Consider the following 21,469-nt stretch of genomic DNA (forward strand, 5'->3'; position numbering starts at 1 on the left):
CGTCTGTGTCTATAGTTCATTATGTCTATAGTTCATTGTCGTTTGGGTCTATAGTTCATTGTCGTTTGTGTCTCTAGTTCATTGTCGTTTGTGTCTCTAGTTCATTGTCGTTTGTGTCTCTAGTTCATTGTCGTTTGTGTCTATAGTTCATTGTCGTTTGTGTCTATAGTTCATTGTCGTTTGTGTCTATAGTTCACTGTCGTTTGTGTCTATAGTTCATTGTCGTTTGTGTCTATAGTTCACTGTCGTTTGTGTCTATAGTTCATTGTCGTTTGTGTCTATAGTTCATTGTCGTTTGTGTCTATAGTTCACTGTCGTTTGTGTCTATAGTTCATTGTCGTTTGTGTCTATAGTTCATTGTCGTTTGTGTCTATAGTTCATTGTCGTTTGTGTCTATAGTTCATTGTCGTTTGTGTCTATAGTTCATTGTCGTTTGTGTCTATAGTTCATTGTCGTTTGTGTCTATAGTTCATTGTCGTTTGTGTCTATAGTTCATTGTCGTTTAGGCCCTTGCCTTGTGCCGCTAAACAGGGAGTAATTTTGGATTTTCGTCTTCTGGCCCTGTCCCTGTACTTTACATTGTCATTTTATGACATGAAAAGGGCTAAGACGGAGGATACATTCTTTTTTTCTAGTTTTTTTTCAAGTGTTTGATATTGCAAACAGTATAAAGTTATGGGTTTAATACATATACATCTTAACAGTAATAAAATTCATTCTGAGAAAAAAAAAACCCAGTTACCTCCGAAGAACGACATCCATCTTCAGTACGTAAACAGCAGCCAGTAATGGTATATGTAACACTCTTGACGTCCCATAGCACCGATTTGAGCGGTTTTCTGTTTTCACTTTTCATATTGTCATATTGAATGATCCCAAAGAACCAGAAAATGAGTGAATATACACATTGGAATCACATGGTGTGTCATGTGGTATTTAACGACGAGTTATTAGTGGAATTAGGTTCGATATTAATACGTTTGGACTTTTTCTGAATCCTGAATGCATTCCCTAATGAATTTGTGGGTAGAATTTATGCTGACGTTTTGTAAATCTAATTATTATTTTTTGCAATACTGAGAATTGCAAATGTAGTATGCTTGCAAAGAAGTATAAAGAAAATTGCGTAATATATTTCACCAAACTTGGGGTACCTGGGGGTATTCATATATACCTTTTAATTAAATCAGCATTCAAATTACCCAACCGACCAGCCCATCCATGCAGGAGAGATCGGGCAGAAACGGTTGGGTCTCTGTCATTGGCGTAGCCTCGCACGTCTATCACCGCGAAGGCTGGTACAACACCCTGCTTGTTATCAGCAAACATCTTCCCATCATTCATAGTGCCTGCTCCTACCGCCAAAGCCCTGTTAAATAGCGCTCTATCCGAGGCACTGCAGCATCTACATCTAAGTTGAAGAAAAAATAATATCTCCCAGCTCTACGGTTCTCTGCTTCAGTGAGAGAAGGCAGTGTAGCAATGCTTGTAAAGTAGCGGGCCGCGGTGAACGGCGGGGTTGGCTATTGTGCGAATGTATGGGCAAGGAAATTAGTTTAGCTTGTCACTGCGCCTTGGACAGTTGTGTGTGCGTGTTGGAGTGGTAGTTGAAACTCCTCTCTGATTTATGGCTCGTAAATTCAGCAGTTACACTGGATATTATTATTGAGCGTGTCACTGAGCTGCAAAAGACTAACCGTGGTTTTGATGATTATGAGAATTTAATGACTATTTAAAGAGTGGAAAATAAACATTTATTGAAATAAAATTGACTTGTACGGGGCAAAATAGGGAAGGAATAGACTGATTATTGCGCTGACTTAAATGTCTTGCAAGAATTAAGTGATAATCTCGGATAAGAGCAGGAGAATTAATAGGGAGGCAGTAAATTGCGATCGTTATGTGAATGATATGTGTGAAATGTAAGTAAATCAAACGATGAAAATTGTACGCGTAACATTATTGTGTGAATTATAGGAAATCAAATAGTTAGAAAAACGAATACAATCTTATTTAAGGACATGTCAATGTGTGATATAGCACTTGTGCGGTCGATAAGCTAATCGGGTGGACGGACGGTCATTTTTGTGTAACCACAAGCGGAAGGGGCTAGAGCCAACTTTTAACCCGGTGTCACCCGCTATCTTATGTTTGTCTCTTCGTTGTGAGCTCTTTAGTTTTGCCCAGAGATAACGTCACACAAAGAAAACACGGAGATGTTTAAATGCTTTATGTGAATGAAACCAGTGTTACACATTGTACATTCTGTATATTTGGAAGATTATGGAGTGAAAAGGGACACTTTAATAGCCTTAAATATGATATAATTGCATAAGTGGATTAAAAATAAATTCACGGTTTTCCGTTTCATGTGCTGGATGAAATATTAACATATCAGATGATATAGCACATAGTCTGGATAGCTGTACAATATATTATAATTATAAAGGATATACTACATTGGAATTTAGATGAATTATGTGTTCTTGGGAAATGTAATTTTTGCGCGTTATTTGTAAGTATAGATGCTATATTCTATCTTAATAGATATCAGTCGAGATGAACTTAAGATAGTCTATCAACGTTTTAATAAAGTTTGTATAACAAAAACAACTTGATAAGATGAAACCCCAGCTGCAAATTTTCCGTGGTTGTGTAAATGGTGAATGTTTTGCTAAGTTTAATAATTCTCTATTATAATTTCAGAAGGGTAATCTGTTAATTATGCAAACGTTTGTAATGTCTCTTGATAAACGCCCAGTCGGGTGCATGCATAGTATACATTTTTATGCATAGTATACCGCCCATGTTTATACAATAAATCGAAAACATTTAATGTTTTAGAACTGTCAGAACTGTCTTGTGGATCAATTTTAACCTGTTCATCATGCTATTTACTATTTTAACCGTTACGTATTTTAGTCACTTTATTTGTTCGGCGTGGTTTTGAAGAAAGACGCGCTTTGCGACATATTTCGCGAAAATGCAACCCCGAGAATATTGCAGACGACATAATATTAATACTAAATTTAGATGCTCCACCAATCTTATAATAATGGCATTAGGTATGAGGATATTATGTAATGAATACGTTTTAAAATGACATTGTTTTTGATATTGTACAATTCCAACTTTCTGTATATTTTCAGATAGGACGGAACTACACAATGGCAACGTTTTTCGCCGTGAACTTTGTGCTATGTACCGCAGCCTTTGCCACAGAACTGCGCGATGTCAGAGGTATTAAAATATTAGAAAAATATGAAAATGAAATTCCACGAATATAAATTGGTATTCAGCATAAATTAACTATGCCTATATAAAGATCTCCAAACTTATGATTATGGGTACTCAAATGATCTTTGAGATATGTTTGCATTAATTCTACAAAGAAAATGGTAACAGTCCTGACTAGGTCATTTCTAATGAATATTTCTGGTTGTTTCAAGGATGACATTCATGTATCGACTGTATTGCCATCAGAGTTGTTTCAACGTTAAATATTGTTATTTGACCATTACCCAACCATATTATTCACAATAGACTGATTTGAGTCCTTACCTAACTCTTAAACGAGAATAAACTGATTTTTTCTAAAGACATGTTTTAATTTATATAAATGTCTAAAAAGCTAGCAAATCTGGTGGTTCCATTGTAAACTCTCGCAAAAGAAAATATGAAATTTCACCAATATTTCTATAACTCATGGATATATTCAATTGCATTATCATTTTAATACACTGATTTTCTCATATTTAAATTAAAATAATTTCATTGGATAGTCATAAATCTTTAAACGGGTCTTAATTTCATATAATGACAGGCTGTCCACGCTTTAAAGTATTTTGTCGACTTCTTGCTAGATCTATAATAACTATACTTAAAAGCCTGTATACTCCCCTTTCTTTCTTTAAACAAGACAACAAGACTCTTTATGCATAATTATTATTATGCAGCTAAATGGAGTTGGACTGCGGGAGCACAATAGAAAATAGTAATGGTTGGACATAATACATTAACACTTCATCAGTAAAAACTATTTGAAGGTCATTTTTTTGTACTGAATATATGGCATAATGCAAATGTTCAACCATTTTTTAAAGTTTTGAAAGTTGGAATATATGTTAAGATGGAAATTCTACTGCTAATTTTGGTTGATTTATCTTATCGAGGGTTACCATAAAGAAATCAGAGCAGTTATTTTCAGCACGTCAAATTCGACTATGTCAACATTTCATTTGAACATTAGCACACAACTGCTGTTTGCTATGTAATTATCGCACAAAGACTGGTCCTATACTCATAATTTACACTTCTGTATAACCCAGCTACTACTGTGTAAACAAGAGAAGAGCATGGTAATATAATAAATTTTGGCATTTTAGTTTTTCTGACACTTTGTATAGAACTTCAAGAGGCCGATAGCATTGTGATATGAATTTATTATGTCTTTAGGAACATTGGGAGGTGCATTAGGTTATTTCAGTGAAGTTTAGTACTGGTCAGTATTGGAAGTAAAATAAGTGATTTTATGAATTCAATTTAACTGTTGAGCAGTTTAAGAGTTAATATAAATGATTTCAAGTTACGATTACTAAAAACCCTATACAATTCTGGCAACTGACTCGATCTACTATTGGTAAAATTTGAATGTGTTTTTCATTTTAAATCATATTTAAAATGTAAATAAAATCAAGGAGGCAATGTCCGTATCCCATACAGATGTAATAAGAGAATTATGTTTAACATCAATGGTCTTTGTTGAATTTTCATAAGTCGGAAAATTTCCCAACATGGGGACTATTGAAGTAAGAGGATTACCCCGACCATGAGATTCATAATCTTGAGTCTTGCGAACTGAACTTGATTTCATTTCATTAAAACCTATTTTCATTCAACGTTTTGATCAGTTTTTAGTGTGAACCTGGCCCCAGAATGAATTTGCCCATTCAGCTACAAGTGGATTAAAGTGAGAATACGAGTCTATAAACCGGGCCCTCCTTTTGTGTTGCTGATGTGGTATTGTGGTGTTAAGAGAGCAATGCACTCCATTAACTTTTTGGGCAAAAGTTTGATAGCTGAACCCTTTTTTAACTGTATTAATAAGTTAACCAGCTTAATAATCAAGGTACTGTTGCAAGTCAATAACCATACGACCAATGATCATTATTTGTATGTTGCGTTTATTTCGCACGCTAACATCTTGTGTACTAGAGTTGTTAATGTGACTTCCATGTTTTGTCCATCAGAGCTGTAGTTGTCAATGATTGAAATTCAGTGGATGTTTTTCAGTAAGAACACATGTAAGGCCTGTTGAACACCTGATGTTTAAGAGGTAACCTTAAACAGGTAAAAATCCTTGCAATTTTTTACACCACAACGCAATGCCATTGTTCAGTTAGATATCTGCGGCTGAACTAATGACTTTTGTGTAAGAAATATGAAGTTACAGGGTATTGACTGGGTGAGTTTGTTGAATGGTCCAGGCCTGTCAGATCACTGTATACATTGTATCTGATGGTATCAGGGTATGGATGCGCTCCGCTGGTATTGTTCAAGACAGGGACAGGACATCTGATCTGTCTTTATCCCAGCTCATCGAGACTAGGGGCTCTCTGATCAGGTGTCCTATTTTATGTGACAATGACATTGGAGGAGTTCTGACTGCATCAAGGCAGTATAACATAACATCAACATATTTGGAACTATTTCAGATGAAATCCATGAAATATTGTTCATTTTGCATTATAAATGGTATTTGTCAAAATTTGATTATTTACTTTTTATCCTTATAGTACATAATTTTAATGATGGTATTTCAGGACATAAAAACAAACTAATCAAAATTAAACTAATCAAATGTTAAATCAGCTGCCTAAAACTTATTTGCCCAAAGCTGCAAGGTAGTACAATAACCTCTTGTACAAACACATCCTCCTCCTCCAGAGACAAGTGACACTCATATTGTCAATGTCGCCTGTCACAAATAATTAAAAATGAAACACAAACAATCAATATTTACATGATTCCCACTGGTTAGTTATATCATGTTGCATGTTGTGCATGTCATTCATGAGGTCGGCTAGGCAAGTAGGCAACATTTTAATTACAGTGTCAAACTTGCCATTTGTCTCTAGAGACCAAGCCACTGGCTGATAGATATATATGCATCTTCCTATGAAAACTTTGATTTCAGAGTCTAGGATTATCGGAACACAGCATGGATCCAGTGTCATAGAAGCATCTGGTACAGAGGAAATTGTCATCTGACATGTTTCCTAACTATTTTTTTTTTAAATCTGGAAATTGTTTTATCAATATTAATTTGATGAGGTTAGGTTGCCATTACCCTCAATTTTAAAGCATTGCAGCTGTATTAAAGATGTAATTGACACTGTGTGATAAACATTTGATAAACAACTGAACACCTGTTAAACTATGACCATCCTCACTATCAACTAGTCTTGCTGCTGACCTGAGGTCTGAATGTTAATGGTTTGTAGGTATGAGGAAAGGGTAATGGGTCTACAAGCTATAAAAAAACAATTTAACTTCAGTATTGCCGTATTTTATTGCCAAACCGTTGATCAGATTAGTTCAACCTAAATTAAATCGGTGTAAATCTGCTGTAAAATGGTGGATTTTGTCACAAATATTGTTAGATATTTTGTAATAGACATTATCCTTATTGCAAAACAATAGCCGCTTCATTAATTTGATTTGTCCTTGGTTTTACTCTTACTGATATTTATCTGGATTCATTTTATGACAGATTTTATGTGTTGAAAATTTGATTAAATCCACCATTATCAGAAAACTATTCCAAATTAGGCCAAACAAAAGTTTGCTGTGGCTTCCGTTACCTGATCGTATCTTTTAAAATTATTTTCTTTATACTATTTAGCACTGTTGGAAATATAAACTCTGTGGCAATTACTACTTTTACAAAGAAATACAGTTTCCTTTCATTGCATGACTTTCTTTGCAACATTACTGCCAGAATGTGTATGTATGTTAACAATACAACATTATATATACTTTACACACAAGGTACAATATTTTCCCTCCTACCTAACTCATGTTTTAGCCTGTAACAGGAACAATAACTTTTTTGTTTGGCCTTTATTGAGTGGCATTTATCTTCTGTCAACCAGACAATTGTGGTGTTTGTACAATTCACTGGCTATAGGGACAAGTGGCATACTCACTATTTTATGCTTCGAGTGGACAGTTAAAACATCAGCACATTGGCAACTACTTACACACGGGTCCTTTTCAACAAAAATCTGACTTGCTTGATTTAGCAATACTTTAGAACAAGAACTGAAAGCTCTTGTTAATTCTTGTCTGCAACTGTGATGGTCAGTTTATTTGCTGTTGGACTTAGCTCACCCTGCTTATCACCACAGTTTTCAAAGCCCAAAAGGAACCAAAGCCCTCGTATTTGCATTCAATGATACCAGATCATGCCTTTGTGATATGATTAGTTTTATTTTGATTTTGTTTATCTGGCTCTCCTTTAAGAGCAGATAAGAAATCATAACATTCATGTCTAATTGGCTGTCTGAAATGTATAATTAGGTTGTACAAGACCTAAACATCAGCAACTTGGTGTGAGGTTTCACTAGAGAGGCATGAGAAAGTTCCAAATAATTGGTCTGGCTAAGCAAGTAATGGCAAGTTCTGTGTGTAAGTGTCTAATTGGCTGTCTTATCACTCAAGGAACCCATTGTACTGCCCAGAGAGTGTTTTGCTTCAAGATCTAGCTTTTTGATTATTTCAGGAAAGCATATGTTAAATATTAAAATATTATTCCCTCAAGAATTTTGATTATAGATGCTATTTTGCCCAAGTTTTTGTATTCGCATGCTTTAAATAAAAAACACAAATGATTTATATGTAGTACAGCAATAACTAAACTAAGTAGCATCATGAATCTGTAGGAAGGAATTTTGATCAACCATTACTCTAAAAAAGAATATGTATAGGAGTTCCGTCCATTTTTTGCTGGTTGAGAATCAGTCTGGTATTTGTTATGTATCATTAATTTTGTTCTAAAAAAGTTGTATTTTCTAGCATTGTCCCGTGTTGTATATATGTAACAAACAAGGTATGTCAGGATGTCATTGAACTTCAAGTTAGAACATGGTTATAATTAAGCCATATAATCTGTTGAACAATATTATTAAATGGCAACGGTAATTTTATATTTACTGTTAATTCTACTAAATATGCAATTAATTATTAAACAGAAAAATAAAAAATAAAAAGTAAGATGTATATTTTAGAAAATATCTGAGGACAACTGCTGTCAAACTAAAATTGGACCTCATTCATATACCTGTATCGGAAATTCGGAACCATAGAAAACTAAAATTGATTTCAGCTAAGTTTGTAACTGAAAAAGAGCTCAAGTCTTCTGTTTAGAAAATATTGGAGATCTCAGCAGATCAGGAAGTTTACAATCTTGAAAAAAATCTTCAAAAAGTGCAAGATCTATAAAAGCTCTCACCTGCTAAAGTAAACTTTTACTGTAGTTTTCTGCATTTTGTAACTTAGCAACAACTCTCCAGTACTAACAATTGTACTTGCTTTAATTTACATGATAGGGTTAATAGTGAAACATCATGAGATAGAAAAATATACCATAATTAGTCATGACATGAAATAGCTGTTTGTCATGCAAATCTGTAAATTACACGTTTTATCATAACGAAGATATTGTGACATTATAATGGGCTAAATATACATTATTCTAGGTATTGTCAATGTAAATAAGTTTGCAGTTATGTTTTACTTATATGGCTGTCATTGTTTTAAGAGTAAAAACATCTTGACATAGAATATTAATTGGTTTTATTTATTCAAGCAAGAAAGCAAAAAATGCGAATCTTATGAATAATTTGGAGTTGATGTAATTTGATAATGTGTATCAGATGACACTAATAGAGGTATATGTAGTTACAAATTGATGAAACAGGGAGCCTGCATGCATGTTATCAATTTAACTACCCTATCAGTTAATTTAAAGCATGTTAACATTTTGCTGCATAGATTGAAAAAGATAAAATGTTAAAGAAGATGATAGCATCAGTAACTGTAATTATCTTTGAGATGATCAAAGTTATAGGTCATCGTGTTTACAATATCACGTTTTGCATTTAAATGGCTTTTTTGCATGTTATTTTTTATTTTCCATTACAACCACTGTTTTGATTATTTCTCGCAAACCCTACACTAGGCTACAGCACAAAAAATGAGGATTGAATTTTAATAGCTAAAAAGCAGTAATATACCGAAAGTCTCTGATTTTTTTACTCTTAACTACTTTCATAATTGTTTGAAAGGTAACGTGCACTGAATTTCTTTATGATAACATTGGTTGTGAAATACTATGTGTATGTGAACTTGTATTCGTAGCTAAACAGTTGCACTTAAAAGTTCTATATAGGAGGTCTATATGAAAGATCTATATGAAAATTAATCATTTACCAGTAGTCTTGCACAGCCGTACGATCGATTAATTTTGATGGACCTCCAAATAAAGTGGAAACATGTATAATGGTTTAAACCATTTTTGTTACTGTCAAACCCCAGCCATTAATCATATTGACTGCTTTTGCCTGTGTGCGTGAAAAACGGCAAATGAAAATGTATATTAAAAGGTTGAAATCTTTTTTTGAACCAATGGTTTGCGCTATTTTTTCAAAATATTTCCCTTTCTAATTCCATAGTGGTCAACGTTTGACATGCCTAACTTTTTGGTTGAAACATAACGCCAATAATTATATTGGCGGATTGACTGAAACAAAATAGTGTGTCTGATTATTTTGTGGCGTTAGCATCATACTTCTGTGACAGTGTTGGACTAAGTACAAGCGTATCTGCAATAATACATTTCGGCTAAGATAACATAATCACTTAAATTGTAAATTCTTTTTCTTGTGAATATGAATTTTAATATATTACCAAGTAAAGAAGATTAAATGTGGTAAAGTGAATTGTAATCTGAAACTTATTTAGATGACAACTTTCAGCTTAAAGGGACGCACTCATGTTTTTGTAAAATGCACTTTTCTTTTTGTATGGCGAAATTAAGTGTGCCAAATCAATAGGAGTGTTAAAACTAAGATACTGAGTGCCAGGAACCCTTCAACAATTGTTGATATATGCTCAAATGTCGTTTTTTGAAGTCCACAATTTTGAAAAGAAAGCATAAGTAATCCGATTCAGCAAAAGGCATAAAGGTTAAGTTATTCTTATGTTTGTGTATGAGTCCTTATGGGTGTGAGGTTTTGTTGTCAGTTTACTAATTTTTCCTCAACTGTACTGGCATTTGTTTGCACCCATTAAACAGGAATATTTTTTTGAACTTTAAGTGTATTTTTTTTATTCAGTTTCGGTATCATAAGTGTAAAATAGTTTTAAAATAAGCGTTTTCAGATGCATTACCGGGGGGGAAAAAATTAGTGCCAAAACATGAGCGAGGTCCCTTTAATAAACAAAAAAGAAAACAAGCTGCAATTTTTCAAAAACAAGACCTTCTGAAACTTGCAGGTATTCATGCTTCAGTTTCTATCCTGTACATATTTCAGTGGTAGTGGTTAAAAAATGTTCCATTGAAAGAGGTGTGTCATGTATGTTAAGTAAAATGACTAACCATTTATGTGACTTGTTGTTTTGCTGCACATTTCAGTATTTTTTTCACAATTAATCAATTCAAGAATATATTTTCATTGTGGATATTTTCTCTTTTGCTAACCTTAATTAATATCTTACAACATCTGCTGTCAAACAATATTGTAATCTTGATCAAAGTCTGAAACCATTTTGTTTAACAAAAGACATGATATTAAGAGGAAGCTACTTTTCTCACTAGGTAGATTGTAATGATTAACTACAATAACATAGTGGATCCTTTATCATTGAGATATAAATAATTATGGAAAAATTATGGAAAAATTAAGATAAAACACTACAACTTTAGGCTTCACTACACTGTAATACAAGAGCTAAAACGCCCATATGTATTTTTTTAACTGTATATTGTAAAAATAATTTCACATTGAAGAACAAGCAAACATGTATTTTACATGCACAATAAGCTTGATTTTGAATGCAGAACTTAATGTGATCTAAAACACCAGGCAGCGCTTCCATCCCATTGCATTTAAAAAAAAAAAAACACTCGTTAAGCGAAATAACTGCATAGGAATTGAGAAAATTCTACACCTATTTAGCAGCTATCTTTGATTGGTCATCATGGTCATTAGGTTGTTTCCGAAACTGTCGTCAATTGATAGAAGTAATGTAACAATTTGTATTTATGACTAACAAAAAGATATTTGAATTTCTATCTTATTTGTTGCATTTTAAAGCGTATGCACGCCAATTACCACCCTTATCTGTAGCTTTGAAAACAACACATTTTCTTGTGTTTCAAGACTTAATAATCAAGACATATTTGAGTGCAATTCGTATTCTGTTAAAGCTGGAAACTAAAACTTGTTAAAAATTTCACAGAGTTGCGTCAACATTACACTTACACTTTAACAGCGTATAACTCTTACTTATCTGCTCCCTGATACTTGCATAAGTCCCTCTGCTCATGCTATGAACATGTATGTCATTGATGATTCTAAACATGTAAAAGTACACATACCTTGATGACATAGAGCACTACAAGTAGGTCACACCTACCTTTACTTGTACAAGTAACCTTGACTTCTCTATAATTAAAACTTTACATGCATGTTATTTTAAGTCATTGAAATAGTTTCAGAGGACTTTTTTCTCACACTGCATATCATGTACTTTAACTGTATTTCTGTTAATGGCTACTTAAAACATTGAGCAACATTTTTTTTTTTTATTATTAGTCTATATGCGTTTTCTCTGCACCACAATTAGTGCTGGAATTGGTACCTCATCAAATGAAAAGTAAAAGAAAGGAAGAGAATGTTGTTATAAATATGCCAGACACTGAAACTAGGGTTTTGTGCTTCATTTAAATGTTATTCCTCATTTTATTAGAACACTTGAAATTCTCTGGCAGAAATTATGTATACGCTTTTCAACATTTACTGAAATAAATTGAAATGAAACATATAACAACTGGTAGAACCATACTTATCTCCATCTTGACAAACAATGAACGCTTGAAGAATGTGCAAGAGAAAAAAAAACTTTGATAAAAATCATCCTGACATTCAATAAATTGCCAAGCAATGATACATATGTAACACTAAAAGCTTTTATAAAGGAATGTCTGTAAAAATAAGCATTCGTGACTTTCCTGTTTGACTTTTGATGAATTATTTTGGCTGATGTTTTGGTGTCCAAATGACGGAGCTGTAAGTTTGGCTTTTTTAGATGGGGAGGAATGCAATAGAACAGTTGGCCATGTAGCAATGCGATGACAGCCAGTCAGCCAGCCTTGTGTCTGTGATGAAAACAGCACTGTTTAGAACTTCCAGAGGAATTCTAACATACTTCATGCTGCAGTTATTATAAGTTAAGCCTGTCTCAACTTCCGTATTTTATTGCACTTTGAGGCAAATTGTCAAGAAATGAAATGCGCTAATGGATGAGCTCTCGATCCTGGACCTTTAGTTTCAGGATTTAGCCTTACACAGCAGACAGATCAATCTTCCTGGGAGCAATTCCAAGGGCTTGTTTGTGGAATAGTGTTTACTTTGTGTCTATTAGGCAAGATTTATTGCCACCACTTGTTTATATTTTCTCATACATCTTTCAGGGGATCAAGTCGCTGTTCAATAGCCTTGTAATGGCTTTGGTAGCCATGTATATTCGGTCTAATTCTTCATGTAATATAATAAATAATGATCTTTTTGGATACAACATTCTGCTAATTGGATCTTCTGATATATTTTGACAGCTTATATATAAACACTGCAAACATTCAATTATGAATCACAAATGCCCCCTTTGTTATGAGGAAAAATGTCTTAAGGCCAGTACAAGAATCACTTGCCACTTATTCGTTTATTCGGCTAATGCTGTTTTGACGTGTTAGTTTAATTTTTATACCCCATACAAGGGTAGAGGGTTTAAACTGTCCCCGTTATCATACGCTGTAGGAAAGCAGCTCTCTTCATCATCATTACAAGGCCTAAACACTGCTTTTCAACCTCACAAACAATGGTCAACACAACTTATGAAAGTCCATTGAAACTTGGCAATCTAGCAGACTTTTCGTCTCATCTTGTACCTTTGATTGTGTGACATCCATTTTTCTAAACAGTTAAAAAACAAAACACCTGTTTGAAAATGTATTTTTCGTTTTTGGCATGAAGTTTCTTATAAACATGATCTGAAAGCATCATCATCACACTCACTCACCTTGGCAGATATAATACTTATATAAGCTAATATTCATTATGGTATATTTATGAACCCAGTAGGGCAATTTTATTTTTATTTGGGTTCATGAATTAACCAGATGGGTATTTATATGCACATATCTGTCCCTCACTACCAGGGCATAATTTGCCCAGGTTGAATTTATTTGCGCCCAAGGAAGATCTTGTCATATGAACGTGTGTTACAATTATATTTGAAAACAGTACTGTTTCAACCTCTATTATAATAGATAATAATAATGATATATCATCTCTTGGATCTGAAACAATACATAAATAATTTTCTATTGTAAACGGTAAACAACAACAAATGCTTGAATTTATTAATGGCGTTAATGCCATATCTCATCCAACTGGTGTTTCGAAAATGCAGTTGAAGTAAATTGTCTTTAAAACCTCTTCAGATTATTACAGTCTGCACTTGCCTCCTTCATTTGCAATATAATGCCTGCCATATTGTTTATTATATAGGCTTGCTCATCAAACTGGTGTAAATATGTAACAAAGAGTGGAGTATGTACAGATTTTAGTGAATTTTTCTTGTGCCAGAATTATCTAAATGAGCACTGAACTTCTACTGCATCGTACTTGCATGTAAGAAAAGTCTTTCTTTTTTGTTCTTTTCCACTGCATTGTATGGCTTTCAATCTTGGCAAAAACAGAAGACAAAGATTTCAAAGTGGAGGAAAAAGGCTTGCACTGGTTGCAGAAACACATTCCTTTTGTGGACGACGTATTCAAATGTTTTGTTTTGTTGATATTGGAAGTTTTAGGTTGCAAATGAGCATTGGTGTTGCTTCTAACACATTGTTTCTTTGAATGTAATTATTACAAAAATTCATCAATCCGCTCAACTTGCAACACCAGATATAAATATAGCCATTCTTCTTGTCATAATTAATTCTATTTTTGCTTTTTTAAAGTGTACACTGGTATATTATGTGATAACATGCAAACAGTTAGGAGATTTTGATTTCATAGACACGAGGCAGCGGGGTAATGTAACCAGCTTCTAAACACCTGGAGAGAAAATATATAAAAGTCATTATGGTATTCCACGGTATCCTGGCTCGTCCAATCAGATTGAGGCCCTGGTGGGGGACCGTGTTCTCTAGTTTTACCACACAGCCGGGGCATCATTAAACTTATGAGTTTTAAGCAGGAAAAATGCCTGAAAAACCTGCATCTGTAATATATTAGATTGTGCAAGATATACATTATGATATATTTGTGGCATTTTGACTAGGTTCCAATGGAAACCAGTCTGGAGAGAGGATTATAGGTCTTTCTCTTGTTTCTTCTACATTTCATGTCATTGAGGAGGTGGTCCATTTATATTGTAAAAATAATAAGTTACAAAGTCGAATAAGCTTAGTTTCACATATAACAGCATTTCCTCATTCAGTTTCATATCTTAATAATTCAATGTCAAACATTTCTGTAGTTACTTGTACTAGGCCTAAACATTTTTTTTATTTGTGTGTGTGTGTGTGTTAAAAATGGTGTTTAAAAAGCTTTAAACTGATAAATAATGATTACTTTAATGCCATTGCCCAATGATTACAATCACACATAGCTTAATATAAAAAAAGCCTACCTACCCTATCTGGTTTTGGACAAAATGTTATCCGAAAAAGTTTTAAAAAAATTAGGCCTTATGTATGAAATTTCTGATTGGTAAATAAGTTGAATGGAATTTGAGTAGAAGCAGAAAAATGTAGTTCTTCCGAGATTGACATATATACAAGGGACTCCTAGAGGAAGTTCCTGTCATCAAAGAGGAAGGGGGGCACCTGCCAGCAACACATCAAAGGGATTATTTAAGGGCTGAGGGTCAGTGTAAATATATACACAGAGCCTCTAATCCATGCCTTTCTACATTGATTTTCCACTGCAAATGGAATCTTGATTGAAGGAGTCAGGGATTTCACCAGGAAGAATTAACATCTATCTATGACTTGTCTTGTTAGAGGCTCGCAGTGTCAACTGATCTGCTCATCTCACAGACAAGGCATTTTCCCCACCGCTGGGACGGCAGAGCCAGGCTTGGGAGTACCTACCAGCCGTCAGATGATTAGTGGCAATTACCTGGCCAATTAACAAGCAGTTATTTGATAAGAACTGTAAAATAGTGATTAACTATGTAATATTATATTACTGGAATTACTGACAGTATCATGTCTGATTTTCATTGATATGCCTATTAATGTAATTTAAATATATTATGATGAAGTATAGTTAAAAAACTTCATACTAGGAACCAACTAGTTATGATGAGCATAAAAAAACAATAAGCTTTCCAAAAAAAATTCATATCGTCTGTTTAGAATGGCAGACAAAAAGTCATAGTAGCTCCGAAGGGTGTCATTATTTTCATAGGCGTCGTGATCATCCATGGCTTCATACTTTAATTGCAGTTCTCCAACTCAAATCTTTGCAAAACATGGCAGCAATGAGTACTGACATAATATCATTATTGAGCTCAATTACCAGACAGATAGCCTTTGTCACTCAAGAGTTATGGCCCTTCAATTGTCAAAATAATGGGTGCTGTTGAAAGGCAACACATCTGATTTTGTGGTACTTTATTTAGTTTTGTTTACAGTGGCTGATTGAAAATTTTAACTACTGTCTCAAGTGAGTCAAAAAAATTAACATCTCAAGTGATAGCGAAATTGTCAACAGGGTTGTTTTTTGTGAAGTGTGCGCATATCAGTTGAAGCTTTATTGCATTTCAAAAATGATTTAGAGGAAATGTTGAATATTTTCACTACATTAACTCATCAACAATTCAGTTGTCTTCATTAGTGCTTACATTGAAATCATTTCTTCAAGTGCTTTCTACAGTTGAAGATGCTCTCAGCTTGGGATAGCTTGGGATTGGTACACTCTTTAACAGAAATGTTTAAACTGCAGGGATGCTGTGATTTCTTTTTTTGAACATGCTTAAAAACTACTTAAATTTTACATTACATGTTAAGGCATATTTTTTTGGGCCCTTCACAAGAAATTTGATAATGTTGAGTTTGAATCAGCAGTATTATTGATAAGTTAAAATATCACATTATGGAGCAAAAGTAATGCATATCTATATGCATGGACAGAATATTTGGTATTTTCTTCTGGTTTCTCTTTTTTTATTGCCCAAATTGTCTATCATACAAACATTAATGTACAATGTTGTGTGTCATGTACAAAACAAATCATTAAGTTGCAATCATATAAAATAAATCAGTTAATATCATCAAAACTGGTTAATATTTGGGTATTTTCTTGATTTATTTACACCAAATATATAATTGTAGATGTATTTTAGTTACAGTAACTCTTGATAACCAGTGCTGTGAAATGTGGAACAAAATTAACGATCATTTTCCACTAGTAATACAGTGTTTGGTAATACTGTTTTTTTTAATATTTTGTATTAAAAATTTCATATTAATCATTCAATATCCGTTATCAAACATGAAAGAAGGTGTCCAAGACAGAAATAATTATGAAAATAAGCACACTGTTTATAAATAATTGATAATTTCTTTCTTTTTTATTTTCAAGTGATATATCACGATTCGTGTTGCGATACGCCATATCTTGATTCATTTTTCAACAATACCCCTTCCTGATGAACAGCAAACACAAATCATGAAACTTTTGAGAATTTTCACCATGAGTAAGCTGACAGAAAATGTTCATTAAAATCATGAAGTCTTGTAAAAGGTATGTTGCAAGTGACTCAACTATTTTGATTGATATTTGATTTCTTCAAGTTGTTAGCTAGATATTATATATCGCTAGGAGCAGTCACATGTTTTCCAAGTTCCTGATATTCCATCACCCCAAGTATCAGTTCATGCATGATTTAAGTCCATTAGCTCACCAGTTCCCCTGCCTGGAAATATCTGCTATTTTATACTTATAACATGAAAAAAAGGTGAATGAGTTAATCCTATTGGGAGAAATATCTTTAACCTTCATAATTTCGGTTGGGGGTCCAACATGTTTGCTTTAATAGACCTCATTATTTTCTTAATCAGCTCAGAAACATTTTTTCATGCTATAAATTATCATTTTGATGGATTCACATTTTCGACATTATTATGACTGCTTGCATGTATTTTAGCTTGGTAATTTCTTAATGGCCATGAGTCTGGGTTAAACATAATGGGAAAAATTAAGGGATCCTTTGAACTGGGGTGCAAGACATTTACCAAGGGAGATGTTGATGTCAGTGCTCAGGTGCGCTGTATGTACTTGAGAAATGTTTCAGACTTTTTGCTGTTTTAATGGAAGCTGTCTTATATAAAAATTTGGGCAGGGGGTTGGGGGAAACAATATTTCCATTCCATATGAGCTTTCAAGTGGCTTTTTTCCACAAAAGTCCTTCATCAATGATGCAATGTAAGCCATATCTCATATCATTTTAGTACCATGGCTCTACATGCAGCAGCATTCAAGTAACACTCTGTCTGTTTACATCTGCATTTCTGAGAAATGTACTTTCATTTTCAACATACTTTCATTATAATTATAGACTGCCACACAATAGTAATCATTTGTGCTGATTCTATTATCCAAGAATTGACAACCAATCCATTCCGTGTTATTTTCAGACTGCATCACATTTGCACTCACTATCATCAATTTCATTTTTTTAGACAGAGCACATGCTTTGCCCCACCCCTTAACCTGTATGCTAGCGTTATCAACTGGTGCACTTTTATTTGATGACTTGATTGTTTTACACCATCTATTTTGGGTGTCATGCTTTGTGTCAAATGATATAGTAAATAATAGTAGCCAAATAACAAGATAAGATTAAAACAACTTTGTATTATTATTGGATTAGTGTGTGATAGTAACTCATCCTAATAAATATGCCTCATCAGAGACAACTGAAGTCACATTTTGACAAGTTTTTGGCTCATTTGTTCATACAAATGCTTGATTTAAACAATTATGTTTATTGAATACACTAGATTTCGTTTGGGAATTGGTAGGGCGGTAGGTGGATCTCCAAAGTGGAATTTTAGTCAGCTCACACATCTACCACATTAGCTTGGAAATCAAGACTTGTTATGTGTAATATTTAAAGTAGAAATTACACAAAGATACACATTGATTAGTGTTATTTCAATATTCCCACAGTTTTTAATGCTGTATTGAACTTTGGCTGTACTAGGTCAACCAGTGATATTTTGAAAATTATCATAAAAATTTAATAACTTTTGCCTAAAGTAATCAATGATATTCATTATTTTAATGACTATTTTGTTCTTATACATCTGAGGTGGCAAATTTCATGGTTTTGATGTTGGCTGTTAGTTTTACTGGAGATCCAAGCTGTTTGGAAGACAATGTTTATACATCACTGGCAAGACGGCCTGCTAAACCATTTACCCTGTCAAAACGTTTGTAGAGAAGTCATACAAAATGCCTCACTGTTTTGGTAATTGTTTTATAGGCACTAAAATACCAAACTTTGCATAATTCTTTTCTAGTGGAACTAAGATATAAGTGATATGTGGCCATATATTTCAATGATTTGTAGGCCTGATTGTTGAAGGAAGCCAGAAGCGTATTGCTTTAAAAAGAAGTTTATTTGTCGCTATTTTATGGGTGAATCATTTATTACGAAGTTTATTGTTTCAAAAATGAATTTATTTGTCGCTATTTTATGGGTAAATCATTTGTTACTTAGTTTTTTGTTTCAAAAATGAGTTTATTTTTCTCTATTTTATGGGTGAATCATTTATTACAAAGTGTATGTTTTAAAAACACAAGTTTATTTGTTGCTATTAATGAGTGAATCATTTATTACAAACCACTTGCAGCCTCTGAAGTGTTTGTACTCTGTTTGCCTATGTCTAGATACAAATATTGGCTACTGTGCCTACGTTTAAATAAGTATATAGGCTATTGTGCCTAGGTTTAGATACATATAGGCTATTGTTTCTATGTCTTAATACATAAAGGCTATAATATGTGCCTATTTCTAGATACATATAGGCTATTGTGCCTATGTCTAGATATATGTAGGCTATTGTGCCTATGTCTAGATACATATAGGCTGTTGTGCCTATGTCTATATACATGTAGGCTATTGTGCCTATGTCTAGATACATATAGGCTATTGTGCCTATGTCTAGATATATGTAGGCTATTGTGCCTATGTCTAGATACATATAGGCTGTTGTGCCTATGTCTATATACATATAGGCTGTTGTGCCTATGTCTAGATACATGTAGGCTATTGTGCCTATGTCTAGATACATATAGGCTGTTGTGCCTATGTCTAGATACATGTAGGCTATTGTGCCTATGTCTAGATACATATAGGCTGTTGTGCCTATGTCTAGATACATATAGGCTGTTGTGCCTATGTCTAGATACATGTAGGCTATTGTGCCTATGTCTAGATACATGTAGGCTATTGTGCCTATGTCTAGATACATATAGGCTGTTGTGCCTATGTCTAGATACATATAGGCTATTGTGCCTATGTCTAGATACATATAGGCTGTTGTGCCTATGTCTAGATACATGTAGGCTATTGTGCCTATGTCTAGATACATGTAGGCTATTGTGCCTATGTCTAGATACATATAGGCTGTTGTGCCTATGTCTAGATACATATAGGCTATTGTGCCTATGTCTAGATACATATAGGCTGTTGTGCCTATGTCTTTATACATAAAGGCTGTTGTGCCTATGTCTAGATACATAAAGGCTGTTGTGCCTATGTCTAGATACATATAGGCTGTTGTGCCTATGTCTAGATACATATAGGCTATTGTGCCTATGTCTAGATACATATAGGCTGTTGTGCCTATGTCTATATACATAAAGGCTGTTGTGCCTATGTCTAAGGCTATTGTGCCTATGTCTAGATACATATAGGCTGTTGTGCCTATGTCTAGATACATATAGGCTGTTGTGCCTATGTCTAGATACATATAGGCTGTTGTGCCTATGTCTAGATACATATAGGCTGTTGTGCCTATGTCTAGATACATATAGGCTGTTGTGCCTATGTCTAGATACATATAGGCTGTTGTGCCTATGTCTAGATACATATAGGCTGTTGTGCCTATGTCTATATACATATAGGCTGTTGTGCCTATGTCTAGATACATATAGGCTGTTGTGCCTATGTTCTATTAGGTGCACATTCCTTGATAGATGTTCAATGGATCTTGTCGTGGGTCAATTTTTGCTTACCTTTATCCAGATTGTTTTTATATTATATAGGTGTAGTCTATTATAGTTAATACCTTGACACATGTAGGCTATTGAATCTTATTAAATAATTGCAAACTGCAAGTGCTATTGCATGATAACTAGACTCTAAAATATTTTTTTTGTACAATACATTATAATACAGTGATTATCAGTACCTGTCTATTTTCTTTAATTAAAGGGACTGTACACCAGATTGGCAGCAATTTTTTTTTTTTCTGTAACGAATCTCAGGACAATTATTTAATAGAATGTTTTACTCTTTGATATCATAATTGTAAAAAAAATACCAAAATGTAAAAAAAAAATTGAACCCGTGTCGCCAAAATTGCAGTCCAGTGTTGTATCCACTGTGCTACGAAGGCTTAGTCTAAACGAGTGGAATATTTAAGCTATATACCTAACTTGGTAATATCACGTGATAACATCGACTAGCCAATCATGCATAAGGAATGAATTCTACTAGGTAGACATACCTTTTTTTAATGGAAAATACGAAATAACTGCTAAAAATAAATTAATTGTTAATTATGTTGTACTTCAGTTAGTATTTGTTTCAATGCATTGTACACATCAATACCAAGTTTATGTCATTTTTCGACAATTTTCTTTCTTTTTTTCGCTATTTCATCATATGGAGACGAGTACAGCCCCTTTAAATGTGATGTATAATTATATCATTTTTGAAATGTAACTTTAAAAACGTACCAGGAAAATTGGTTGATGTAGGTTGTATGACATTTTGGGACAAATCTGGTGTAGACATCTGTCAAGCTTCAGAAGTAGGGCTGATTGATGTCTGAGCGCTTGTAACATACCCATGAACTCTGCCTGTCAGAACCACAATGGCC

At 33.7% G+C, this 21,469-nt stretch overlaps 1 protein-coding gene across 5 annotated transcripts in view; it reads left to right on the plus strand.

Annotated features, from left to right (window-relative positions):
• Positions 1 to 21,469, plus strand: part of LOC128211565 (fibroblast growth factor receptor-like 1) — a 77,126-nt gene that overhangs the window by 18,423 nt on the left and 37,234 nt on the right. For 3 of the 5 annotated variants that reach the window (XM_052916510.1, XM_052916509.1, XM_052916513.1), the window contains exon 2: positions 3,150 to 3,240. In XM_052916510.1, coding sequence (XP_052772470.1) covers positions 3,150 to 3,240 — 91 coding nt within the window. Of the gene's footprint in view, positions 1 to 1,374; positions 2,516 to 3,149; positions 3,241 to 21,469 lie in introns of those variants that run through there. The other 2 variants (XM_052916512.1, XM_052916511.1) reach the window with 2 other exon arrangements.

This window comes from Mya arenaria, chromosome 12 (genome assembly GCF_026914265.1).
Source record: "Mya arenaria isolate MELC-2E11 chromosome 12, ASM2691426v1".
Classification (NCBI taxonomy): Eukaryota; Metazoa; Mollusca; class Bivalvia; order Myida; family Myidae; genus Mya; species Mya arenaria.